Source organism: Podarcis cretensis (genome assembly GCF_951804945.1).
Source record: "Podarcis cretensis genome assembly, chromosome: 1".
Taxonomy (NCBI): Eukaryota; Metazoa; Chordata; class Lepidosauria; order Squamata; family Lacertidae; genus Podarcis; species Podarcis cretensis.
In genome coordinates this window covers 90,310,028-90,337,246 of record NC_137170.1, presented here as the reverse complement: position 1 = coordinate 90,337,246, position 27,219 = coordinate 90,310,028, and the positions used below count along the sequence as shown (strand labels likewise).

The 27,219-nt window shown below is 45.1% G+C and overlaps 3 protein-coding genes across 5 annotated transcripts in view; 2 read left to right on the top strand and 1 right to left on the bottom strand.

Moving 5' to 3' along the window:
* Positions 1 to 60: 60 nt before the first annotated feature.
* Positions 61 to 918, bottom strand: LOC307212313 (uncharacterized protein; the record flags this gene model as incomplete). Its single annotated transcript, XM_079969485.1, has 1 exon — positions 61 to 918. One exon carries the CDS (start codon positions 916 to 918, stop codon positions 157 to 159), a length of 762 nt encoding a protein of 253 aa, XP_079825611.1. The 3' UTR covers positions 61 to 156.
* On the top strand, positions 721 to 13,422 carry TMEM169 (transmembrane protein 169). 3 transcript variants are annotated; one of them, XR_013836874.1, is made up of 4 exons: positions 721 to 997; positions 7,607 to 8,044; positions 12,127 to 12,819; positions 13,075 to 13,422. XR_013836874.1 is itself a non-coding variant. In XM_079969353.1 (3 exons), the coding sequence occupies exons 2-3, from the start codon at positions 7,741 to 7,743 to the stop codon at positions 12,747 to 12,749; spliced, it is 927 nt and encodes a 308-aa protein (XP_079825479.1). In that variant the 5' UTR covers positions 722 to 997; positions 7,607 to 7,740; the 3' UTR covers positions 12,750 to 12,840. The 3 variants fall into 3 exon arrangements, 1 of the variants encoding a protein (XP_079825479.1); XR_013836875.1 differs by having other exon boundaries at positions 722 to 997; positions 12,127 to 12,836; positions 13,081 to 13,422; XM_079969353.1 differs by lacking the exon at positions 13,075 to 13,422 and having other exon boundaries at positions 722 to 997; positions 12,127 to 12,840.
* Positions 13,423 to 22,940: 9,518 nt separating this feature from the next.
* Positions 22,941 to 27,219, top strand: part of XRCC5 (X-ray repair cross complementing 5) — a 38,989-nt gene continuing 34,710 nt past the window's right edge. The window contains exons 1-3 of the mRNA XM_079968834.1: positions 22,941 to 23,069; positions 24,773 to 24,886; positions 25,602 to 25,785. Coding sequence (XP_079824960.1) covers positions 23,052 to 23,069; positions 24,773 to 24,886; positions 25,602 to 25,785 — 316 coding nt within the window. The 5' untranslated portion in view covers positions 22,941 to 23,051. The remainder of the gene's footprint in view (positions 23,070 to 24,772; positions 24,887 to 25,601; positions 25,786 to 27,219) is intronic.

Here is a 27,219-nt window from a genome sequence, read left to right as displayed (position 1 = left end):
CCAAAGCCACCAGCAGCCTTCGAAGGGGAGGGGGGAGGGATTAGCACCACGTGAGCCAGCGCCCCGCCCCCTTTTCCCCTCCTCCTGAATTAAGCCACCAAAGCAAGCGCTGACTGCGGGAGCATCAAGAGTATTCTTAGCATTAGAATTGTTTTATTATTGGTGCCGCTTTGTAGCCCCGACGGGGCGGGGCGTCCTCATCGCAGTGCAACCCAGTGGGCTGCCAAGAGGAGCGCGCTTTCTCCTATTACATGCGTGCCAGAAAAGGAAGGAGGGTCGCAAGGGGCGGCGGCCTTCTTTCTCTCCCCCCCCCCACTTTTTACCTCTCAACACAAAAGGCCTGCCCCCTTCCCTGCTGCCTGCATTTAGCTTGAGGGAGGAACGGAGGGTGGGAGGGGGAGATTGCCCCTCTCCTCCGGTTCTTCCTCGACGCGCAGAGAGGGAATCGTGGCTTGCTTCTCTGCGCGCATGCAGTGAGAGGAAGGGTGGGTGGGAGAGATGGGATCCTGAGCCTCTCCCACCCAGCGCCGCAGCCTGAGGGTTGATGGCTTCACCCGTCGGGAAAAGAGGGAGCAGCAGCAGCAGCGCCCCAGCCGTCGCGCCTGTTGCAACCGAGCTATGCCGAGACCCGTTGACTGCGGCGATGAGCAGCTTCAAGCGGAGGGATCCCGACGGCGACCCAGCCGTTCGTCGCTGAAGCGGACCTGCCCGGCGCCCCCCGCGCCTCTCTCCATCTCCTGGGCAGACGGGCCACTGGGGCGAGGGGAGAGGAGGAGAGCTCCTCCTTGCTTGGCTGCGTTCACCTTGCCAGGGTAAAGGGTGGTGGGAGAAGAGGCGGTGACACATCCTACCCCACCCACCCACCCAGTTGCCAGTGGGGAAGGCGAAGGACCAGAGGCTCCATGGCGCCCCTTCCATGCTATGATCCCAAGGTGGGGAGCCCGGCAGAGACAGTTTCCCACCCCTCTTGCAGGCCTCGTTGATCTCGCAGGAGCAGGTAAGCGCGAGGGTTTGATTGACTGGTCGGCCCTAAGCGATCGTGCATCCTCATCCCTTTCCACTTAAAGCGCAAGCCAGATGTCGCGCCTGCCCCCACCCTCCCAAGCACTTCGGTAAATGGGGCGGCTGTGGTGCTCACTGTCACGCGAGGAGTGCCGGCTCCCTGCAGGGAATGCTTGTCGAAAGATCTCATTCTGGTGAAATTCCTTTTCCACGATGCTCCTGACCGATGTTCTATTTTTAAAGAGAGCTCACTATTCCAGAACTGCAGAGGGATCCTTGGATTATGTGGGGTTGTTGCAGAAATCCCATCTGAGGGCATACCTGGCATATAGGAAGTGAGTTCCCTGAGAGCGGATTCCTCAATATATACTGGATAGGGGCAACAAAATCATTTGTTACATTATAAAGAAGAGGACAGAGAGCCACACGTACACACCCCTTGCAAGCAAGCTTGCTTGTGGCAGAATCTGGCATACATGTCAAAAGAGTTTGTGCATTTGAGTTATTATTATTAATGAAATCTGAGCTATGAATGCCCTCCCTCCTGCACCTGGCCTGTGAAGTTCCTTCCCAAGCCAATTGGTGTCAATTAAATGGGATTTACTTCGGTTAGATCACTTTGTAAGAGGAAATTGGCAGCAAATTATGGTTCCCTTCTGGACTTGAAGCTTTTAACTGTGATGCTTCTGACATCTTGCCCAAATCTGTTTTTCTACCAGCAGTTCTTCTGTAACTTGGATGATAGTTTTCAAAAGTCTGTTCCATGTGGATTTTTGTGTAGAAGGATACTGAGTTCATTCCAGACTGGTGCAGAGAGAACTCCCAATTCCTGGCCTTATAATTATTTAAGTGCATGACTTTTGCACCTGACATTTGTTGGTGAATCTCAGATTTCTGGTAAAAATTAAGTAGATCCCACTAGCCTGAAGTTTGTGGTTTGAAATAACCCTTTGTTCTGAAACAGCGTGTTTCTGGAAAACGCCTTTAAAAGCTATATAGAATCTGGGCAGTGGTATTCAGTATGTTAACCACCAGCTATTGAGAATATAGATACGGCTAATGCATCAACTGGGGATGCGGGTGGCGCTGTGGGTTAAACCACAGAGCCTAGGACTTGCCGATCAGAAGGTTGGCGGTTCGAATCCCCGCGACGGGGTGAGCGCCGTTGCTCAGTCCCAGCTCCTGCCCACCTAGCAGTTCGAAAGCACGTCAAAGTGTAAGGAGATAAATAGGTAGGAAGGTAAACGGCATTTCCGTGCGCTGCTCTGGTTCGCCAGAAGCGGCTTAGTCATGCTGGCCACATGACCCGGAAGCTGTATGCCAGCTCCCTTGGCCAATAAAGTGAGATGAGCGCCGCAACCCCAGAGTCGGCCACTACTGGACCTAATGGTCAGGGGTCCCTTTACCTTTACCTTAATGCATCAGCTAGTGGTACTTAGGCAGATTTGACGTAGAGATATTTTAAGTAGCCAGAGCACCACTGTAAGAAGCAACAATAATATCCTTCTCAGTTACTGGATACAAACATAGAATCATAGAATTGCAGAGTTGGAAGAAGCTGACATTCACATCACTGCCCTAGGAATTCTTCTTGTTGTCAAACCATGAGCAACCTTTCAGTTCCTTCACCAAGCAAGTGGGGCAAGCTGATCAGGCACCTGGGGCAGCGCCCAGGGGCGGGGCCAGCTGCCTGTGGGGGCGGGGCCAGCCAGGGCAGAACACTCTGCGGGGCCTCCAAGGAATCTGCCTGCCTCCAGCCACCCTACAGCTGAGAGGGAGGCAGTGGGCAGACCGTTTGGGCAGCACGGAGCCTGTGCACGCCCAAACCACTGAGTCTCTTCCAGGAGAGATGTGTGGCATGGGCGCGCTGCAGGCCCTGCGGTGAGTGCCGCCCAGCATTTTGTCCCCCCCCTCAGTGGTGAGACCTGGGGCAGACCACCCCTATCACAGCCCCTTCCTCCACCACTGCCAAGGTATGTTTTTGAGCCAGTCCTGGAAGATAAGGAGTAGGGCAATGGACATAAGCAGTGCTCTTTTGACAAAATAAAATAAAATGAAGTGCCAGTACTCATATATTGATAAAAGTGTCATGGGTATCAGCACAAAATAGCTGCCCTGGGTAGCAAAATAAAACAAGGGCCAATACTCCATCCCAGTGAGATTTGTCACCAAAATAGCCTTGGAAAAAAGCTTAGACGCAGTACCATATGTGTGCACAAGTTTCTTCTATTAAAAAAATTGTTTTGGGGTGTGGGTGTGTGTTTTGTCTGCATACTTATTAAGATTTAATTGATTTAAAGTTATTAGAACTCATATAATTAATTGACTAAGTCTACAGTTCTATGCACACTTCCTTGAGAGTCAGCCCCATATAAGCATCTTGTACTGTAAGCCCCTCAGAAAGATTTCTCCACACCTCCAATTTGTGGACTCTGTGTCAGGTGTGGGTCCCCAAAGTGTGCTCTGTGAGCTCCATTTAAGTGATTTGCGGTGGCAGCCCTGAGGAGCAACATAGTTACATGTGTGTGAAGAAAGGTGGGTGCGCATGTGAAAAAGGGTGGGTGCAGCAGGTGCTCCATCATTCTTGGAACCTGGCTGTCTGCCTAGAAGGTGGGCGAGACTGACCAGAAATGATGAGGGTGTGGAGATTTTTCCTTCCTCTGAGGAATAAAGCAAGACTGACAAGGCACTTGAAAGGAGTGGAGAGTTGATACGTGGGCAGCAGCAGGATGAGTGATGAATCCTCAAGATGACAAATCAGAGAACTTCGTTCAACACTTACAGACACATCCATTGCATTAAAATTCTCCTGCTCATTTTTAATGCTATGGGTGTTTTTGTTTACAGTGGTACCTCGGGTTAAGAACTTAATTCGTTCTGGAGGTCCGTTCTTAACCTGAAACTGTTCTTAACCTGAAGCACCACTTTAGCTAATGGGGCCTCCCACTGCCACTGCGCGATTTCTGTTCTCATCCTGAAGCAATGTTCTTAACCCAAGGTACTATTTCTGGGTTAGTGGAGTCTGTAACCTGAAGCGTCTGTAACCTGAGGTACCACTTCACTTTATTTCTTTCAATATTCAGAATACAGTATTTAGATCAGTGGTTCCAAAAAATGCAGCAATTTTCAAGTGGTTGGGGGTGAGGAATACTGATAATTGCTGACGGAGAAAGTGGTACCTCTAGTTGAGGACACGATCCGTTCTGGGGTGCCGTTCGCACCCCAAAAAGTCCACAACTAGAGCGGCACTTCTGCGCAAACATGGAGCGAGATAGAGCGCTTCTGGGCATATGTGCGGGGCGAATCCTGGAAGTATACACTTCTGGGTTTGCCGTGTTTACAAACTGAAAAGACGCAACATGAACCCAATGCAACACAAGGTATGACTGTACCTAAATTTGTGTAATGGGATGGGCCACAACCTAACTGCATAAGACTGAACTGCAAATAAGTCTCCAACCTTTATAAGTTCCTACAAATTCAGGCCTTCTTAAAAGAGAATATGAACGCAACAAACTGTTATCCATCAATAATTTATTACTTCTATTTATTTATTTATTGCCTTTATATACCACCTTTATCTTCTAAGGATCTCAAGGTTGTATACATGGTTCTTTTCTCCATTTCATCTTCAGAACAACCCTGTGAGGTAGATTAGGTTAAGAGATGGTGACAGGCCCAAGGTCACCCAGTGAGCTTCATTGCTGTGTGGAGATCCGAACCCTGCTCTCCCAGGTCCTAGTCCAACACTCTAACCATTACACCACGCTGGCATATATTCTTCTTGATATATATTTATATATTTAAATTAATATTATATATTCTTCTTGATTTATATTCCTCTTGATTTCGCCCAGCAACAGACAATTTGTAACTCAACACAACTCTCGAGTGGTGTTTCAGCTTCACAACAACCCTCTGGGACAGATGAGACTTTAAGACACAGTGATTTGGCCCAGCTCAAGTTCTGACTCTTAAGAAACTGGCTCTATTATTTGGAAGTTGAGAGTTATCACTGATTTTGAGTCCTTTGCCTGAATTTAGTAAACACCTTCCTGTGGTGATCCATAAATTTGTTTTGAGTCTTCCTCAAGACCTTCCTTGGCATTTGAGCCATTATTGGTAGCCTGCTAGTTTGGGGAGATATAAATATAATGAGACTAATATCACTGGGATAGAATTTCACCATTGTATTATGCTGGTGTGGAAAGAATTACCGTATTTTTCGTCCTATAGGGTGCACCGGCCCATAGGACGCACATCGTTTTTTGGGGGGGGGGGGAATGAATAAAAAAAAATTATTTCCTCCCCCCAGCCGCGGCTGCCACCCCAAGCCTTGCACACGCCTGCCCGAAGCACGGGGCACCCTCCGGAGGGCTCCGCGTGCTTCAGGCAGCAGGCTGCTGCCCCAAGCCTCGCGCGCCCGGCGGGAGCTCCTGCCGGGCGCGCGAGACTTGCAGACACTCGCCCGAAGCACAGGGAGCCCTCCGGAGGGCTCCGCGTGCTTCAGGCAGCAGGCTGCTGCCCCAAGCCTTGCGCGCCCGGCGGGAGCTCCTGCCGGGCGCGCAAGCCTTGCAGACACTCGCTGGGGCTGCAGGCTGCTGCCCGCAAGCCTTGTGAGCCCGCGGGAACTCCCGCCGGTCTTGCAAGGCTTGCGGATAGCTTTCTGAAGCCTGGAGAATGAGAGGGGTTGGTGCACACTGATGCCTCTCGCTCTCCAGGCTTCAGCGAAAGCCTGCATTCGCCCCATAGGACGCACACACATTTCCCCTTCATTTTTGGAGGGGAAAAAGTGCGTCCTATGGGGCGAAAAATACGGTACACTGGCAAGCAATTAGCCACTAGGCTAAGATGAAGCTGCTGGTACTTGTGTGGAAAGCCCTAATCTGCTTGAGACCCGGATACCTAAATACTGTATATTCACTGCATTCACGAAGAGTACCCTGAAGATATTGTCTTATCAGGAACATCCATTCAACACAAATTGAGCTTTAACGTGATGGCACCTGCCCTACTACTCACTCCCAATCCACACCAGACATCTTTTTTCAGAGCCTGTTAAAGAGATTTCCTCTTTCAACAAGCTTTCAATATTTTTATCTCCGCTGGTACGTGTATTGGATTTGAAAATGTGTTTATGAATATGCAGTAGTATCTGCTTCCTTGGAGGTTTTTAAGTAGAGGTTGGATGGCCCTCTGCCATGGACAGTGGCGTAGCGTGGGGGGTGCAGGGGGGGCCGGCCGCACCGGGCGCAACATCTGGGGGTTAGGGTTAGGGGGCGCAAATCCACGGGTTAGGGGGCGCAAATCCACGGGTTAGGGGGTGCAAATTACTTGCCTTGCCCCGGGTGCTGACAACCCATGCTACGCCACTGGCCATGGATGCTTTAGCTGAGATTCCTGCATTGCAGGGGTTGGACTAGATGACCCTCGGGGTCCCTCCCAACTGTGTGATTCTGTGATTTATGCATGTAATATGTGTTTTTATTGTATTGTGAAATTGTTTTGTGATGCTTCATGAGAAGAAATTCATAAATGAAAATTAATAACAATTATAATGTCTCTTTGGGTAGTGTATCTATTTCTGAGGATATTTCCCCAGTTGCTGAACCTTAATTGGTGGTAAATTGAGATCTTGGTTTAAGTCATGATCATTCATCTGCAGAATAACTTAATTGCTACTTTCTAAATGAAAAGTGCCCTAATGATATTATGGGCAGCAACAGCATATCCACTGTAACGTGTTCACTGTGTTTGTTCAAACATGATTATAATTTATCTTTCTTGTAAATAAGAAATGCTAATTAGCTTCTGCCCTGCCAGCCTAAGAACACTGCAATACTGTATAGCCTTCAGTGTTGACTAAAGCTATCCACATCTCCCTTTACTTTGTACAATAAAAAGCCCTGTTATCAAATGGCAAAAACTTCTAAAAGCTCAACAGCTTCAGCAGGAATCCCTGAAGGCACAGCAGCAAAATTATGCACAATAACAGTTGATTTCACTGCCTCTAAAAGTTCTTTGTGTTTTCCCAGCAAACACCCTCTAGGCCAGGAGTGCCCAAACTTTTTTGAAAGAGGGCCAGATTTGATGAAGTGAACATGTTGAGCTTTTTTTAGGATTGAAGTTTACCCCAAAATTGGGATTAGGCCCCCGAAACGGACTTTGGACATGCCTGCTCTGGGCTGTTAGTAACAAGTCAGCTACTCCCTGCTAACCAACTGCTGGCTCTGCAGTCTTTATCAATACTATCAATATTCTCATTCTTCTTCTTTCCTTCCCATCTGTTGCTGTGCTTTAATTCTCATTCATTTGTATGACACTGATTCATATCTTCATAAAGGGGTGCATATAAAATAAACAGGAATGTTTCAGAATTTCTTCTGAGAGTTAAGATGCTGCTTCCAGATTGATACAGGGATGCAGAATCTGTGGTACCCCAGATGTTGCTGAACTTCAGCTCCCATCAGCCGCATCCATTTGAGATAGTGGGAGTTATAAGCCATCAACATCTGCATGACCACAGCCTCCTCACTCCTCTTTTAATAAATGGATTGGATTTATATGTACACTGATTGTTACTTCCCTTTTCTCCCATTTTTAGGGTTAGGCGTGGAATGTGTTCGTTCTGTGCCGTGAAATGGTTGCTGCTGTTAGGTGGAGCACCGACTCCTACATATCAGTGTTGACAGCTCATAGGTACCGAAGAAGCTGACTTCTTTTGTTTCCCTCACCAAGATGCCCAGCGAGAGCCTCCAAAGTAGCAGTGGGGTGGCGGAGGAGCCTACCTTAAGGGAGGGTAAGGGTGGGGCACAGAGCCCTCACTGCAACTCCTTGCGCAGGGCTGTAGCTACTGCAGTGACCTTCGATGGAGAAGCCACCACCGAGAGACGGAAGAAGAGGAAGAAGGAGTCCCGCCCAGAATCGATCATCGTCTACCGATCGGGGAATGAGAACAAGGTGGATGAAGAACAGGTGGAGGAGGATGGGGGCGAGAGAAGCTCAGAGGAAGGTTCCAAGTTCTTGGGACACTCTGCCGATGGTAAATGCCCGAGACCAAGTGGTCTGTGATTCATCAGGCACGCTTTGCTGCCTTATCAGAGTGCAAGGAAAGGGGCTTCTGTGGCTTCTTTCACAATGGGAAGTGTTACACGCAGTTTGTGCCTTCGACCCATTAGCTGCTGAGTTTTAGTGGGTGATCAGCTACCCTTTTAATAGCTTGCAGAGGGTAGTCAAAGTCCAAACACAGCTATATCTTGCAGTCAGTTCTTTATTGGACCATGTTTAGACCTTGTTATTGAAGGTCTAAACATGATCCCTGTCCATTCATACTGAAGCATATGACCCAGGTGGCCAGCCTTGAGAGCAGTTGATCATGTAGAAAGCAGAGTTCTGGCAGTGCATAGTCGCTACCTCTGGACTTGCCTTGTTAATCGTGAAAATCCTAGGTGTGCAAGTTTTCACTTTATATTGCTGAGTTTTCATCTTGAAGTTATAAGTGGGTGATGTTAACTGTTGAGCTGAACCCATTCGATCCAATGTCATTAGGTTAGTTTCTAAGACCCCAACCTCACCCTCCTGTGTTTGTCCCAGTGTATGGTATTCTCAGAGAAGAAGGTTCCCACTCACAGGTCTGTTGAGCTTTCAGGGTTCCTGGAGCAATTAAAGCAAAGTCTCAAAAATAAATAAATTGAGTCTTGGCTATCAAGCATATTCAAAATAGCCATTGAGCTATAAAAAAAATAAATATTACATTTTTTTCTTACCTTTCTTCCAAGGAGCTCCTCCCTTCCCTTTTTAATCCTCATAACAACCCTGTGGGGTAGGCTGAAAGACAGTGACCGGCCCAGTGAGCTTGATGGCTGCATGAGGCTTTGAACCCCAGTCTCCCTGGTCCTAGTCCAACATTCTCAACTGCTACACCTACACTACACTCTAGTCCCAGCTTTTCAAGCTGTCCATTAACTCTGCTTCCCATCTTTTTAAGGAGATACATCCACACCATTCTCACCACCACAGATTCTATCCCTGGTCTTCTGCCATTTAGGTGAAATAGCCAAACAATCATTAATCCTGCACATTCACTAAACTTTCTCCATTTATTCTTGCCCTAACAGAAGCAGTTCTCAAATGATGAGTTATTTCTTGGCCTTTGGTGTCTCCAACATTTGTGCAATAAATCCAGAGGTTTTTCCTGCTTTTGGTGTCTGGAAAAACATAATTCTTAGTTGTGACAATGTAGAGGTGTATCATTATTTGATGAGAAATATGGAGAAAATAAAACCAGGAAGTTTTCAGCCTGATCATACGTAGCGTTGCGTGCACCTAAAACCCTTGTTAATGACACACTCAATGTCACATTATTGTGTGTGGGTGTGATTTATTAATTATTACTTTTGGACTAACATTCAGCCTTAGGCACACTAGCATGGGAGATAATCCTATGGAACACAGGGGGCCTTACCTGTGAGTAAATATCATATATTTAAATTCATGGCTGTGTGCTTTTGAACTACACATTCTTCATCAGGTATAAAAATTCAGAGCACAAATACAAAATACAAAATAAGCATAAAAGAGCAGATAGCTGGAGTATATTATGTTAATTGGATTACAAATAACTAAATTAGCAAAGTGACTGAGAATTCACAGACCTCCCTGGAGCAAAAATGACTCAGAATTTACAGTCCCACTCCCTGAGGACTGTTTATAAACCTTAAATGTCTCCCATTAGTGATCTTTTTTCTAACAAAAATAAATAAATAAAAACTGGTTCTCCTCATAGAGGAGCCCCAACTCTATCAACTGCTTTGATGGTGCTTTTCTGTACCTTTACCTATATCTTTACCATTAATAGAAATCCTCTGTGATATTAGGGGACCCGACTAGTACTAGTATTCCATATACTGTATATAGCGCAGGAATGGGGAAGCTGTGGTTCTTCAATTGTTGGACTACAACTCTGTTTGTGCCAGACAATTAGCCATACTGGCTGAGGCTGATGGGAGTTGTAGTCCAACAATATCTAGAGGATCATGGGTTCCTCATCCCTGATGTAAGACATTGTGCTACTTAATGTTTTAAATCCCTTTCCTAATAATTCTGCCGTTTTCACTGCCACTGCATACTGAGTTGACAGTTTTCAGCAAACTGTTCACAACAAGCCTAATACATAGTTTTCTGGATAGACATAAACAGTTTTAAAACTTTGTTTTATTGGTCTCTGTTTGCATAACTTTTTAAAAATCTCATTTTCTTGCCCATTCACATGGTTTTGAGAGATCAACTTGGAACTTTTCCCTATCTGCTTTAAATTTCATCATCCTGAATATGTCTGTGTCATTCACAAATTTGGTTCTCCCCTCACACCTGATAATTTATAAATGCTAAATTGTACTGGTTCCCCACTGTCTACATCCCTCCATTATGAAAACTGTCATTTTATTCTTCAGCTTTCTGATCTTTAACCAGCATGTTTTTTCCATCTGCTATTTCACCAGCACGTGAGCGAATGGTAACCACAAGAAACCTTGCTGTGCCATCCAAACTTAACAAAACCATGGTTGATCTCTACTATGGTTTGTTGAAACAAGCCAACTTGAAATCATAATTTAAGAAGCTGGGCTATTTCAAGAAACCACAGTTGAGTGAGCCACAGCAGGGGCGCCGACTTATAAAAAATATTGGGGGGGCCCAAGACCTCCAAACCGCTGCTGCTGGGGGAACGAAAGGGGCGAGCCCCGGGCTGCCCCGACCGTAAGTGAACCTGTGAGGGCCCGCCCTTTGCGGCAGCCGATTGGCTTCCGCCGTGGGCGGTGAATATTAATGAGCTAGGGGGAATCCCCGCTTCTCGCAGGGCTGACGCCAGCCCCGCGAGATTGTTGATGGGTTGAGAGCCCGCAACCCCACCCCCTCTCTAGATCGGGAGTGGCTTTGTTTTAACTCATTACTGAATGTATTTTAAAAGGTAACTATCGTCAAACAAGGAAAATAAAAAATACCAACATAATTTTGTGATTTTACAAAGCATAATATAACTAATAATTTTCTTAAATTATTGGGGGGGCGGAGCCCCCCAAACGAATTTTTGAGGGGGCTCGGGCCCCCTCAGGCCCCATGGAGTCGGCGCCTATGAGCCACAGTTTAGTATTAGGATGTAGTAGTTAATTTTAAACAGAAGCATAGCTTCTGATTTCCTCACAAGGTGATGTATTTCTTTCTCCCTTTCCTCATTTAATCCTCAGAACATCCCTGTAAGGTAGGTTAGGTTAAGGGGCGGTGACTAGCCCAAGGTCACCCATTGAGCTTCATGGCGGAGTGGAGATTTGAACCCTGGTCTCCAAAGTCCTTGTTTGACCTCTAAGCACTACTCTACACTGGCTCATTAAAGACATAAGGGCAGAGCAGGACATGGCTGGTTTTCCCAGGTCAGTTAGGAATTCTGCACAGGAACATAGGAAGCTGCCTTATATGGAGTTGGACCATTGGTCTATATCTAACTCAGTACTGTATACATTGCCTAGCAAGGGCTCTCCCAGACCTACCTGAAGATGCTGGGGATCGAACCTGAGACCTTCTACTTGCTAGGCAGGTGCTCCTATCACTGAGCTGTTGTGTTATTTCAATGTTTATCCCATCCTTCCTAAGAAGCTGAAGGCAGCTTTTTATACTGTGTCACTATTTGGTGCAGAGAAAGAATTGGTTAGCAATTTGTCAACTGCCCCCACATTGTTTTATTTTGCCTTAAGGCATGCTATACGGTTCAGTTGCTTGAAATGTGTTGTTGAGAGAGCTCCTGAAATGAGCATCTCGCCGAATAAGTGTGAAATAGCTGGAGCAAATTACCTAGTTTCCCCCTGTGCCGAGACAGGATTCCTTGAACCTGCACAACCCTAAAAGATTAACCTATGTACCGTTTATATGCTGTGTGCAGAGCTAACAACATTGCATCTTTTAGGGTTGTGTTTGTAAAGTCAGAAGCTTTGGTAAAACCAAACCGAAACGCCTCAGACAGTTTTAATTCTTTGCAGTTTTCCAAAATACTCTGACAACACTGCTGAAAATGCCATTCAATTCTGCTTTAGTTTTCTGTCTTGAACTGATTTAGTTTCTCTTTCTTCCTAGGTTCTTGGGCCATGCCATTAGATAGCAGATACGTCACTTTAACTGGCACCATCACGAGAGGAAAGAAGAAAGGCCAGATGGTGGACATTCATGTTACACTCACTGACAAGGAGCTGCAGGAACTGGCCAGGTCGAAAGAGCCTCCCAAAACGGACATCCCTGAAGGGAAAAAAGCTTGTGAGGTTGGGCTTTCTAAAGGCCCTCATGTCCTTCTCTGGAGCCTCACCTGTCTCCCCGTCATCTTCATCATGTCCTTTGTGGTGTCCTTTTACTATGGCACCATTGCTTGGTACAATGTCTTCCTGGTCTACAATGAAGAGAGGACCTTTTGGCACAAGATCACCTTCTGCCCTTTCCTAATTATCTTCTACCCCATCATCATCATGGTGGTGTCCTTCTCTTTGGGACTCTACACAGCAGTGACACAGATTTCGTGGGCCTTTGGGGATTGGTGGCATGCCGTGAGGGATATGGAGAAAGGATTCTGTGGCTGGCTGTGTAGCAAGATGGGCCTGGAAGACTGTTCCCCGTACAGCATTGTTGAGCTACTAGATTCTGACAATGTCTCCGGGAGCTTGTCAGCCAAAGGCTCAGCCCAAGGTGAAGAGATTTCAGCTGTCTGAGCCTTTGCTTTAAGTGTCTCTAACTTTTCATGTTCACTTGCATTGCAAATGTACTTTGGGAGGCATGCACGTAGAGTGGTACCTCAGGTTAAGTACTTAATTCGTTCCGGAGGTCCGTTCTTAACCTGAAACTGTTCTTAACCTGAAGCACCACTTTAGCTAATGGGGCCTCCCATTGCCGCTGTGCCGCCAGAGCACAATTTCTGTTCTCATCCTAAAGCAAAGTTCTTAACCTGAGGTACTATTTCTGGGTTAGCAGATTCTGTAACCTGAAGCATATGTAACCTGAAGCGTATGTAACCTGAGGTACCACTGTACAGTCGAGTCTTAGGGAAGAAAGCCAATTCAAACATGTGGGGTGGGGCATGGGGAGAAAAGGGGGACAGTTCTTCCTAGATGGTACCACTTCAAAACCAAGGGGTGATTGCAAGTTTTAATACATTCCCCACCCTGCCTCCATCAAAAATCATCTTGTGAAAAGCTAAAGTGTTCAAGGAAAGTTCTAGCCTAGCTGTGTTTTTGATTTCCTATTATGCCTGACTCACCCAGACCCAGTTTATACCACTCCAGGCTACAGATGAAGGGTCGCCTGTTTGAATACATTAAATGTCTTCCTGTACAGTACATTCAAAAGCAGCACATAATTGAGAAGAGTAAACTCTTCTGACATGTCTCTTCTGTGTGTGTAGGAATTTGTTTTTTTGTGTGCAATAACATCCAGCCCTCACTCCCTATCCACTGCCTGATATGGTTCAGCCCAGGTACAGCTTTGCCACTCAAGTCTACTGATTGTATACACTGGCATTAAGATTCTCAAGCGAATATGAAGTGCCAATGATCTGGGTGAAGAATCTCCCATTCTTTATAAGATGACCATTCATGACTGGCTAATAATACTGCTGATCTGATCAGTGCTCTTTCTTGGGTTTTATTAAAGCACACGGTTTAGTGACAAAAAGTCTGTTGTTTGGCAGGGGGTGTTGCTTGGTTGGGAGGGGCGGGGAAATAATAAAATTTGCCCCCAAGCATTTTTATTTTGCAAACTGGATCTTCCAGTGTGAAGACGCAGATGCAATCTTCCACTTGATGCCTGCCTTCCTTGTGTTGAAAAGCAGGAACTAACAGGTGCTATGGGTAATGACTGCAATCTGAAATGCACCAAGTATGTTGCATTAAGACAGGGCCCAGGCACAACTACCCATAGCCTGTGATGCTGTAGGAGGCTGGCTTAAAAACTAGAGTCCCAAGAACGGTCTCCAGGGAAAGAAGCGAGGAACCTGAACCCTCCAAGCCCTATCAGTCCCTCCCTTATTTTACCCGACCCATAAAGAGTTTTTCAGTGGTCTGTCATCCCCCCCCCCCATTTAGTCACCACAAATTTTAAATCTATGTAATGTTTGTTAAAAGGTGTTAAATCTAGTGTCTAGTTTAGCCAAGCTGAATTAGAAGTTTTCCTTCATATAATATAATGGAATGGGGTAGGGTGGGGGTGGGGAACCTGTACAAAAAAGATGCACGTGTAAATCAAGTTGTATGTTTGTGTAAGTAATTAGCACAAGCCTCCCTACCAATTTAGATACAGTGACTGAACTGGAGGCCCCTCGACTGACTTCAGGTCCAGTGTTGGACCATTTTGATCGGATACTCCCTACTGATGTGGATAGATTCCTCCAAGTTGGTAGGCCCACCACCTGCCTCCTCGATCCGTGCCCGTCTTGGCAGATTAGGGAGTGTCCAGATGTTGTGCGGACCCCCCTGGTTGAAATTATCAATTTGTCCCTTGACACGGGGACATTCCCAGGGGAACTGAAGGAAGCAGTGGTATGTCCACTCTTAAAAAAAACTTCATTAGATCCCTTAGACCTTTCCAATTACCGCCCAGTTTCAAATCTTCCATACCTGGGTAAGGTAATTGAGAGAGCGGTTGCTGAACAGCTTAGTAGGTTTCTGGAGGAAACATCGGCATTAGATCCATTTCAGTCCGGTTTCCGTCCTGGTTTTGGGATGGAGACGGCTCTGGTTGCCCTAACAGATGATCTCCGTAGACACCTGGATCGAGGCAGGTCAGGACTGCTGATCCTTTTAGATTTGTCAGCAGCCTTTGACATGGTCGATCATGATCTTCTGGACCACCGCCTCGCAGACGTGGGATACAGGGCATAGCCCGTAACTGGTTGTGCTCTTTTATCTCTGGTCGGGGACAGAGGGTGGCACTAGGGAGGGAAATGTCATCGCGCCACTCCTTGGTGTGTGGAGTGCCGCAGGGCGCAATTCTCTCCCCGATGCTTTTTAACATCTTTATGCGCCCCCTTGCCCAGATTATCCGGAGCTTTGGGCTGGGCTGTCACCAATATGCTGATGACACTCAGCTCTATCTGCTGATGGATGGCCACACCGACTCGACCCCGAACACACTGACCAGATGCTTGGAAGCTGTGGCTGGATGGTTTCGTGGGAGCCGATTGAAACTAAATCCTTCGAAGACAGAGGTCCTATGGCTAGGTCGGGATGGCATGGGGATGAGGGACCAACTCCCGGTGGAGTACAGGGTCAGATTTAAGGTACTGCTTTTGACCTTTAAAGCCCTTCACGGCCTAGGACCCACATACCTACGGGACCGCCTCTCCTGGTATGCCCCACGGAGAGCCTCAAGGTCCATAAATAGCAACACCTTAGTGGTCCCGGGCCCTAAGGAAGTTAGATTGGCTTCAACCAGAGCCAGGACCTTTTCAACTCTGGCTCCGGCCTGGTGGAACGCTCTGCCTCATGAGACCAGGGCCCTGCAGGATCTGATTTCTTTCTGCAGGGCCTGTAAGACAGAGTTGTTCTGCCTGGCCTTTGGCTTGGAGCCAATTTGATTCCCTCCCTCTCTCTCTCTCTCTCTCTCTCTCTCTTTCTTTTCCTTCTCCTGCGATGAGGCTACGTTTAAATATTTTAATGTTCCATTATTTTAATGTTGTATTTTATTTTTGTTTTTAAGTTGTAATCATTCTTCTTGTTTTTATTATTGTTTGTAAGCCGCTCTGAGCCCGGCCTTGGCTGGGGAGGGCGGGGTATAAATAAAAAATATTATTATTATTATTATTATTATTATTATTGATTGCACAGATTATATAATGGGGGAGAGGGAATTGATATCATAAATGTTACAATAGAGTGCTCTTTCTTACTGTTTGTGTAGGGCAAATACTGTGGTATTTGGGGCTGGTAATTACACAGCACCTACATAAATGTTCTGTTTTCTACTATGCATTATTGGGCTTTCTTGCTCCTTAGTCTACTGCAGTTTTCCCCAACCCAGGTGCCATCCAGATGTTGCTGGGCTCTTCCCTTTCATCAGCCGCAGCCAATATGGTTGCTGGAGGCCAGAGCATTTGGAGACCACCAGGTTGGAGAGGCCTGATCTGTTGACCCCTGTGGGATAAGCAAGGTTGAGCCCAAGTGCTGGTGCTATTTGTATTTGCCTTTGGTACGCCTTTCTGAGCTGTAGATTCTTCTCTTATCACAAGCTTTAGTCGCCTAATGCTGCAAAGTGTCTGTAAAGCTTAATAACTTTATTAAAAGCCATGCTGTAGTTGAAAAGCACAATGTAATTTCCTTCCTCCACTCACAGTGTATGCTGATTGTGTGCCATTGGGTGTGTTCAGATATAACACTATTTGAGGAGTGGTGCCTTTTGGAAAGTATGTTTGTCACATTCTGTTCAAACAAACTTATTTTCTTTCCAGATCAACCTGGGGGCGGGTGGGGGGCACGACAATTCTGCAGTTTTGTATCATAAGGTGTCTGCACACAGCACTGACTGGCTGATACCAGTAACATTACCAATCCACTCCTCCCCTGTCCAGAGCAGTTTTGCAACTTCAAAAGTGACCAGGAACACTTAAAATCACAAATGTGTATTAAGTTTTAATAAATAATTTTTTAACAGGTCAACAACCTGCCCAAGACATGGCAGGAGGAGGTGCAAGACTGATGACTGAATCTGTGTTTTAATCATTGATATGTGCATCCATCATTTTATATTAGAAGCGGGCAGAATGTATCTCAGGATCTACTGGTGGAGCTCTAGATAAATTGCAATTTAATCTACCACCCACCCTGGTAGATTAGGCTACAGAAAGGAAAACCTTTGGAAAACCAGGACTGGATTTTGGTGTGAAAGGCTTGTGAGCTCAGTTCTCTTACAATAATCACCATGTCTTGATTGGGTATGTGCTGAGAAGTGCACTTAATTCTTAATTCTATGTTCACTCTCACACTTGGCTCTGGTTGGTGCATCTTGAGGTTCTAGTAAAAACGAAAGTAGATCATGCAAGGTCGAAGGCTGCCCACCTCTGATTTAAAGTGTGGCTGAAGTCAAGGGTAAATTCTGTGGTGGCTCCTGCTTTAATGATACACCTGTATGCACCCACTGTTAACTTGCTGGACTTCCCCAAAGAGGCTTCCTAGCTGAATGTGTCTAGTTACTCCCATGTTTGTATTGGGAGATTTAAATACTTTTTTCCTAATATTTATTTATATATTTCTGTCCCACCTTGATCTTTGGCCTCAAACGTGTACCCTTTCCACTTTCCTTCCTTGACTTATATTAAAGTGCTATGGATGGTGACGCTGTAGATATCATTTTTTCTTTACCTTTTTCTTCTACCTTCTTTCTTGAGATGCTTTCACTCCCCCTCTCGCCAACCTTCCCATAAGCCGTTTTGCAGTGAGACATAGACCTTCTTGATCTCCTTTCTTTCAAACCTAATCCATTGTTATTACAGATTAATGTTCTGCTGAAGTTGGTGGCATTTCTTACATGTGTTTTGGAACATCAGGAAATATGAGAAACCAGATACAGTGGTGCCCCGCAAGACGAACGCCTCACAAGACGGAAAACCCGCTAGACGAAAGGGTTTTCTGTTTTGGAGGCGCTTCGCAAAACGAATTTCCCTGTGGGCTTGCTTCGCAAGACGAAATGTCTTGCGAGTTTTTCCGACTTTTCCCCCCCTTTCCCCCCCTTTTTCTAAGCCGCTAAGCCGCTTATCAGCTGATCCGCTAAGCCGATAAGCCGCTAAAAGCCGCTAAGCCGCTAATAGCGCTAATCCGCTAAGCCGTCAATGGGCTTGCTTCGCAAGACGAAAAAACTGCTAGACGAAGAGAATCGCGGAACGGATTCTTTTCGTCTTGCGAGGCACCACTGTACAAAAGATTTATCATTATTACTGTCCTAGTACAGTTCGTCAGATGATTTTAACAGGGTTTCAGCCAATTTGTATTGGAAGACAAATTTGTCTTTCATAAGATTAAAATAAAAAGCTCTTTCAATGTTTGTGATAAAAAGCCTTTGTTAGACCATGGGATTCACCCCCCCCCAAAAAAAGTTAGGAAAATGCTAAGCAAATATCTGCCCTTGTGACCTCTCCCCCTCCCTCATTCTTAATTGCACATATTATTTGAGACCTGGGAGCCTTCTGGTTTGTGTACTGATGCCTTGCAGTAAATCAGGAAATAAAATGTTCTCTGTCTCTCAAGGCTCAAGCATAGCTCCATCCCCAAGCAGTTTCTTGGTTCTTCATGGCCTGACCATCATATCAATTAAGGAAAAGCACTTACGGACCTCCAGGCGTTGGTTGACTACAACTCTCAACATCCCTCACCACTGGGAATGCTGACTAGGGCTGATGGGAGTTGGACTCCAACAACATCTGGAAGACCACAGGTTAGATTAGCCACCCCAAGATACTGGGCCCAACCAGGAAGCATGTGTCAGTGTTGCCTTCCAGGTACGAACAAATTCCTGTATGTGAATGAGAATCTGGTGGCATCCATAGTCACTTCTGTAATCTGTAAACTTAAGTCATAATTCAAGTTTGCTTCATCTCACACTAATGTTGACACCAGCTGTTTGGGGAAGGGTGCAGTGTGGCTGGCGCATTTGAGCAGATCTGCTTCCATGAGATTGGGGAGGGAAGTCCCATTACAAAAACGGACATAATTTCACATGCATGAGGAGTTAGTTCAGGGGTCAACAAACTTTTTCAGCAGGGGGCCAGTCCACTGTCCCTCAGACCTTGTGGGGGGCTGGACTATATTCTGAAGGGGGGGGTGAACAAATTCCTATACCCCACAAATAACCCAGAGATGCATTGTAAATAAAAGCACACATTCTACTCATGTAAAAACATCAGGCAGGCCCCACAAATAACCCAGAGATGCATTTTAAATAAAAAGACACATTCTACTCATGTAAAAACATGCTGATTCCCGGACCCTCTGCGGGCCAGATTGAGAAGGTGATTGGGCCTTAGTTTGCCTACCTATGAGTTAATTGAATACTACCCTACGTTTCTAGCATTTGTAGAACCTGAGATAATGTGGCAAAACACATGGGTACTGCTTTCATTTATTTGTGGGAAACTAGCCTGCTTCCCACTTCCAGTATTTTGCTTTGTCTCCCCTTCCCAAAAGATTCCTGTAGATGCCCATGTCCAAAACTCGCTACTCATGAGTCTGCTTCACTGTCAAAATCTTTCTTACCGTGGGGAAATGTTTCCTATTAATTGTTTGCGTTTCTGTCTTTATAAACTGCCCTGTGATCCTCTGATGAAGGGTGGCATATAGATTTAATAAGTAAATTATATATCCTCGCCTCAAAACATGACAAAACAGATAGCCAGTTTGCCGCACAGTGCACTGTGGTAATGGTAGCACAATGAGTAAATGTTTGTGGTATTACTCTTTATTTGGTATTTGCTGTATTCTAAGTGTCTGTTGCACTGCAGCAACAATCCAAATTGTAACAAGCCAGACGGATCTCAGTCTTTTGCAAACAGAAGCAGTTATTCCTGAGAGTTTGCCTGCTTCATTTTTAGAAAGTTTTAATCTGATTAAAATATTTGAATCAGTTATTGTGTTCTAAAGTTTAATTAGCTGGTGATGGATTTTCTGAAATGCGTGCAGATACGAAGTTAGATCATGGCCTAAGGTAAGCAAGAATTATTTGGGGGCAAATTGCCTTGTAGCACCCGGATTCGTGCAAACGGGCAAGCTGGTTAAACAAAATATTGTGGGTGGATTTTTAAATAGTTTAACAAGAAGGTTGTAGAAATGCATTAACATTTTGTAGTGTGCATAAGGCAAAGGGATACCTAAACTCTGGTAATATGAAAACTTCCCCAGCTACCATTTTGAAAACCATGCTGATGCAGAACTAAATACTGTATGCAGTTTATTCCACAGGGTGAACAGAAACATTAACCACCTGTATACAAGCTCTGTTTCAATTTCAGACCATGGGCACATGGTTTATTTATACACATTCATAAAATGGGTAGGCAGGGAATTCTTCTCCAGGTATGTGTGCTCAAATAGAGGAAGTAAATTGTGCACTTACATGCACCTCTGCAGGGAATCATCAATAACTGCTAGACAGTCATGGCGAGCTGCAGGTGGTAGCGTAGAGTACAGTGCATAGTAAGTGTTTAAGGAAAGCTGCTACAGATAAGGCAATTCTGTAGCCAGCAGATCTATCTTATGCTGGGGTCTAAGACCTTAAAAAACCATATTTCAACAGATACTTTTTCAAAACCCCAGGTGTTTTGGAAACCTCTGTATAGACCACCTGCCAATTTCTTGCAAAATGATTGAAGCTTTCCTCCACCCACCACTCACTCCTATTCCTTAAGAGTCTGGTTGTTCCAAAAACATAGCAAATGGTGAGGGACTTGTCCAAAATTGTTCACATCACCTGCTGCTTTGTGTATTTTCCATTTGAACTTCAGACAGCCTACACAAGGATCCCATCATGGAGAAAATGGAAAGTGGTCTATTTAACTGTACACAGAATCCATTCACACTGATCTGGACCACAGTGTCCTGCAGCATTACAGCTGCGGCTGTTTGAGATAATGTGCCCTTTCTTTGGATGCAACTGGAGGCCTATTCTTTTCGTTCTCTTGTAAAGTGACCAAATTAAGTTTAGCCTTGGGCAGTTTTGCCTGAATCACTGCTTCAGCCCAGGGTGGAACTTGTTCAAGTTCATTTAGGATACCAAGGGCATCTTCTTTAAGGAATGATGGGAAATGAATAAGATTCCCTCTTGGGTTATCAGATTTCCTCCCTCTTTTAAAATTGCATATATTTAACAGGATGCCATACTCTGCAAAAGGAAACTGCAATTTAATCTAGCAGATACTATACACAGACATTTAGTTTTTTTTAAAGTCGGTGAACAATACCTCTGTTTCCAAATGAACTCCCATATTTTAACAAAAGTTACATTCCACTTAATCAACCCAAACTTCTAAGTGGCTTACATAAAACAATATAAAATATTCATAAAAGATACTGATAAAATCTTTAAAAACAAATGGACATAAAATCTAAGTAAAACCAGTAGTTTTAAAACAGATGGTTGGCACCTGTCCATCTTTGGAGCTGATGGAGGAGTGTGCCTTTGGGGGTGAAGTCAAATTGTTGAGTAACAGCTGCAGAGACCGATACAGGAGAGACATGTTTTGTTGCAGCTGGGGCAGGTGAAGGCATCCGGTTGTCCTGCTGCAGATGCACGACGTTTCTTCTCTCTGCGCTCTTCTCAGCATCCCATTCTCCCATACACTTTGAGATTGGTTATTGTACTCCTACAGATATCTACTCAGAAACCTCATGGAGCTGAGCTGAGCCCTCAGGTATGTGGGAGTACAGGACTGCATCCTTAAGGATCCACGTGGTGGGAAACTTGAACTTACTGCTGTGCAGTGGGGTGAAAAGATTCTCCTTTTTAAAAGGTGGCATTTCTTTACACACACCCAATCTTCATTGCCCTCTTTTAGGCTTATGATATGAACAGTGCAACCCTATACATGTCTGCTCCGAAGAGAGAGCCGTTGGCTTCCAGGAGACTCACTCCCAGGAAGTGTTCATTAGAACTGCAGCATGAACATCCTCTTTTGTGTCAACACATCTTTTTACTCCTTCCTCTCTTCTTCTTATCTTCATCTTTGGCCATCACTCGTAGCCAAGTAAGATTGTTTTCCATGAACACGGTTTTCACTGTGAGTCCGTGACTGTGGAGGCCAATTCTGGAGTCACACGTCCTTCCCCACTGGGGACATAGGTTTCTGGGTGGAAGCTGATTACGGTGAGGGTTTGCCAAGCGTGCTTTCCTCTTAGCGCGTTTCTCCCTTTCATCCTGAGTTTGAGCGTCTTCAGAACCCATGACCCCTTTGGTAAAGGCTGTTCTCCAATTGGAGAGCTTGCAGGCCAGTGTTTCCCAGTTGTCCGTGTTTATACTATATTTTTAAAAAGATTTGCCTTGAGAGAGTCTTTAAACCTCTTTTGTTCACCAGCAGTATTACGCTTTCTATTCATAAGTTGGGAATAGAGTAGTTGCTTTGGGAGACGCTAATCAGGCATCCGCACAACACAACCAGTCCAATGAAGTTGATGTTGAAGAATCAGGGCCGGATTTAGGTTTCATGAGGCCCTATGCTACTGAGGCCCTTTATATGTCCAGCTGTCCTTTGTCAACAACAAATTGTAGCTGTTTTTTGTGTTGAATATATGCTATATAGTAATTTATGGACCTAATAGGTATCGAAAGCTATTTGCACATTACAAAATATGCATTTTATCAAAGTAATTGTTGAAGTGAAATACAATTAAGTATATTAATAGTGAAATAATTATTAAGTGAAATACAATTAAGTATATTAATAGTGAAATAATTATTAAGCTCTAACTTCAAATGATTTTTATTCATAACAAACTTAATAATGCAAACACATTGGCATTTGGCAATAACAAAAGTTCCATTAGAAACACAATTTACAAAGACTCATAATCTAGTCTCTAGAAACTTGCTATAACATGAAATAATAATAGGAGCAAATATATGATGCAAACTACTAATAATTATACACAGCAGAATGTAGGCACCCTATATATAGAAATGAGCAAACCAGTGATATTTTAGGGAGCAGGCTAGCAGGCGGGGCCCATTACTTGGGGCCCTAAGCTATAGCTTGTTGAGCTTATACGTAAATCCGGCACTGTTAAATCATTGCAGGAAGCATGCATTAGAACTGCAGCCTGAGCACCCTCTTTTGTGCCAACGCAACCCTCTCCTCCTTGTAACCGCAATTCCTGCGGCCCTCCATCCTTCCTCCTCCATCTCGGCTTGGACCACGAGGGGCCGCTGTGGGGCTCGTTCCCACCGCCGCGCCCAGACCGACTTGGCCGGATACTGGCCGAGAGACTCCGGAAGGAAGAGACGGCGGAGGCGCGGAAGACGTAGCTGGAGGCGCTTCTGGCACGATGTCGCGGGGGGCGAAGGTAACGCGCGGGTGGTGGGGCGTGAGAGACGGACCTCGCCGCCTATGCTGGTCCCCTGCAGGCTCTTTCCCTCAGAAAGAGACGCGCGTCGCCCTGGCAGAGCTAATGGGAGGCTTCAGGGCCCGAGGGGAACTTTTCCCGCCTCTCTCGGCTGCTTCACACGGGCTCATCCCCTAGCCTTGGACTTCGGTTCAAGATGCTTAGCGATTGGAGTCTCTTCCCCTCCCTCCCTCCCTCCCTCCCTCGCTTAAGAATGTATCATTATTATTATTCTAGTTGAAAGTGGGGCTTCTAATCCTTAGTGAGGTGTGTGTGTGGTTTTTTCTTTTTTTTTGGGGGGGGGTTACCTATGATGAGATTATCACGGAGCGACCCCCACTCCGAAATCCTACATATATAGAATCAGAACTGCATCCTGCTTTTCAGGGGCAGATAAGTCTGCACAAAGCGGATCGAGATACAATATTATTATTATTATTTATTACAGTACAATTCTGTGCATATCTTATTAGAAGTAAGACCCATTGAATTCAAGCATGTAAGTGTATGCAGGATTGCAACCTAATCTACACTTGCATTTAGAACCAAGTGATGCCTTGTATTCCAGATTAATCAAGGGAGTGATTATACACACAGTGGTACTTACACACACACACACACACACACACACACACACACACACACAGAGACCTTGTTCACATATCAGAAACTTACCTGTTGGGATCAAGCAGTAAAGTAGTTCGCAATGCCCACTCACTCCCCCAATTCTAAAGGCAGATAAAAGGGGTTGCATGGGGATGGAAAGTCGTATTGCACAGGCAAAAGTCCTTGAACTACTGGGGCATGTTAGTTGGACGTAACCTCTTAAATTCTATAATAACATTATTATGTAGTTATTTAGATACTAGTATCCCACTTTTTGAGGGGGAAAGCCACCATAAAGCAGCTTTCTATGTAGCAAAGCTTGTATAAATACGATATAAAACAGTAAACATGCAATTTAAAAAAAAACCTAAGCTATTAAATTTTAAAAAACCAAACAGTTCTTCCAGTTCTGTGACTCCAGCATCCAAGACATGAACAAATATATTTGAGAAGTTAAGGACATGGGGGAACCTGATTTTTTAAAAAATTGATTCCTATAGTTTGAGTAAAGGTGGGTTATAAATATTGGATTGGATCCAACAGTATTGCTCAGCTGAGTGATTGTAAAGCTTCAGTGGTACAGGCAGAGCAAGCATTTTCTGCTCAGGAGAGCCCTCCGACCCGAAATGCATAGATTGAATAAACTGAATAAAGAAAAAACTATGGGGTTTTTTCTATATAAGCACTCCATTTTTACCCTTACTGCATTAAACACATTATTTCTATTGTAAAAGCAATTTTACAAAGCTAATCAGACTTTCCCCCAAGTCTTGCTGGGAGTGTGTATTGTGGTTTATTTTTCTACAGTGTTTTTGACAAGACAGGTAGAAATTTTGAAAACAATTCTGTGTATGCCTACTTCTGAGTAAAGTAAAATCCATTAAACCGAGCTGGGCATACCCCCAGTGGGTATAGGATTGTAGCCTGAAAGCTGTATTGGTTCCATAGTTTCCTTTGCAGTAGCATGTAGGTGTAGAATGTTACAGCTCAAGGAATAGGTGCTTGTATGATTTCGCCTAGCCATATTCTAGTTCAGCTTGTACTTTTTCTTTCTGAAGGCAGCAGTGGTCCTGTGTATGGATGTCGGCTTTTCTATGAGCAATTCTGGTCCTGGAGAAGACTCTCCTTTTGAACAAGCCAAAAAAGTGATGACAATGTTTGTGCAGCGACAGGTAAAAGAGCTCAGAGGGCTGGGATGAACAGTAGAAGTTATGATAAAGATGAAGCTGCTGCAAAAAACTCACAGCATGATGACATCAGAACAGGGCTAAACTTCACTTCATGTGAAACGGAAGAAGTAAAACTTAAAACAGGCCTGCAGTGTTTTGTTAACTTTATAAACCAGGGGAAATAAGGCAGAAATGAATAGGAAAAAAAGAACTCCGATGGGATAGAAGACAGGGGCAGCTTCAGGGGCGTTGAGGCTGTTGCCCCTGCCTGTGGTTTACAATTTGTTGCACACCATGTTTCCCCTCAGCTTCATACTTCTTTCCTTGAAGTTACATAGGTGTAACAGAAATATAGAATGTCTACTGTACTTCTTTGATAATGCATTCTGTTCCACCAATCTATTTGGCACATTGATTTTTCCTACCATTACTTCAGTTTTCAACTTATGTTAAAACTGCCCCTTCCAGTGTGTGTGTGGGGGGGGGGAGGCAAAGTTCTGTAACTGTATTTTCTAGCCTCGGGATTTTTTTCCAGATATTGAACTGTAGTTCCCATAACGGTTTGGTAGCTGACCCCAGAACCTAAAATGTCATTTAAATATGTTTCATATATGATGCAGATAAGGTAGGAAAAATGAATCGATAGTAATCTGAAGCTGAGTAACAAAGTTTATACTGATCACTTTGTATCTGCACTGGCACCTTTTACCATCTGCAGGTGTTTGCTGAGAGTAAAGATGAAATCGCCTTGGTTTTATTTGGCACAGAGGACACTGCAAATAGCCTTGCCAGCGGGGACCAATATCAGCATATCACTGTGCACAGACACCTGATGATGCCGGATTTTGATTTGCTGGAAGACATACAAAATATGGTTCAGCCTGGCTCTGAACATGGGGACAGTATCCTTTATGAATGTTGAAAATCTTTTCACCAGATTACAGCTGCATGGAAGATTGGGAGTTTATATTTTAACTGTGTCTGGAATTGCCACATTAACTCCTAGAGCCCTTATTATTTAAGACAAACCTATTTGGCTCAGTGGGCCTGATTGTTATTTGTCTCACCCCGACAGAACACCATTGACAGGTGGGCAGGACATGGTATTATTATAATGTCAGATGATTGACAGGTGGTTTATCCCTCCCACCTGCCAAAGTCTCTTGCACGGCACTTCCCAAGCACCCGACATCCGGCTGAGTGTGGGGTGCATGGCGCTTCGCCAACTTCATTATTGGCAAAGCTTTTTTCTACAGGGGTGCTCAGTTGTGCAGCCTACCCAGCAGTGTTAAACTCATGGCCCATCAGTGACTTTAATCCTGCCAGTGACTTGACCCTGCTGTTTGGAAGAATTGGTGGCATGACCAAGATTCTCAGGGGAAACTCGCGGAACAAATCCAGTCATGTCTTTACCTGCCTCACATGTGACTTCAGGTGTGGGGCAGAGGGGCATGAGTTGGGGGAAGTGGCTTCGCAGGCCAAAGCAGGACTAATGCTGTGTTTCCCACCCCTGATTTAAGTGCCAAGGGACATAGGGCCTGTCGGCAGTGTTGGCCTGACTCTGCAAGGTCTGGGTGAAATCCATCCCAGTGCCTAGCTGAGTGGGGTCGTCTGGTGTTGCTGCCTTGCATCTGGTAAATAAGTGTCTACTCAGAAGAAAGTTGCACTGAGTTCAGTGGACCATACTTCCAGGTAAGGGTGTGTGGGGCTGTAGTGTTTTATCTAGGCAGCCAGGGCTCCTCTGGATGACAAGATCTTTTTGCACCAGGTCAGTGAAGACCACTTGCTTTTTAAAATTCTCCCATATATACAGAGCTCCCTGTGCGCCTTTTGGACTGTATTATAAAAATTATAAATAAAACAGGTTCTCTTTGCATAGAACATGGGCATGGGCGTAGCCAGGATTTTTGTGGGGCGGAACCTCTGATTTGTATTGATTTGTACAGTGGTACCTTGGGTTACATATGCTTCAGGTTATATATGCTTCAGGTTACAGACTCCGCTAACCCAGAAATAGTGCTTCAGGTTAAGAACTTTGCTTCAGGATGAGAACAGAAATCGTGCTCCGGCGGTGTGGTAGCAGCAGGAGGCCCCATTAGCTAAAGTGGTGCTTCAGGTTAAGAACAGTTTCAGGTTAAGTACAGACCACCGGAATGAATTAAGTACTTAACCCGAGGCACCACTGTATTGATTTTTACTTATTGGATGGCAGCTGCCCCCCTGGCTATGCCCATGGGGGGCGCCACAGAAAGGAAACTAGGTCAGAAGGGGGTCACAGTTGGAATAAGGTTGGGAAACACTGCTCTACAGGGCTGTTATTGAGATATGTTAAATGC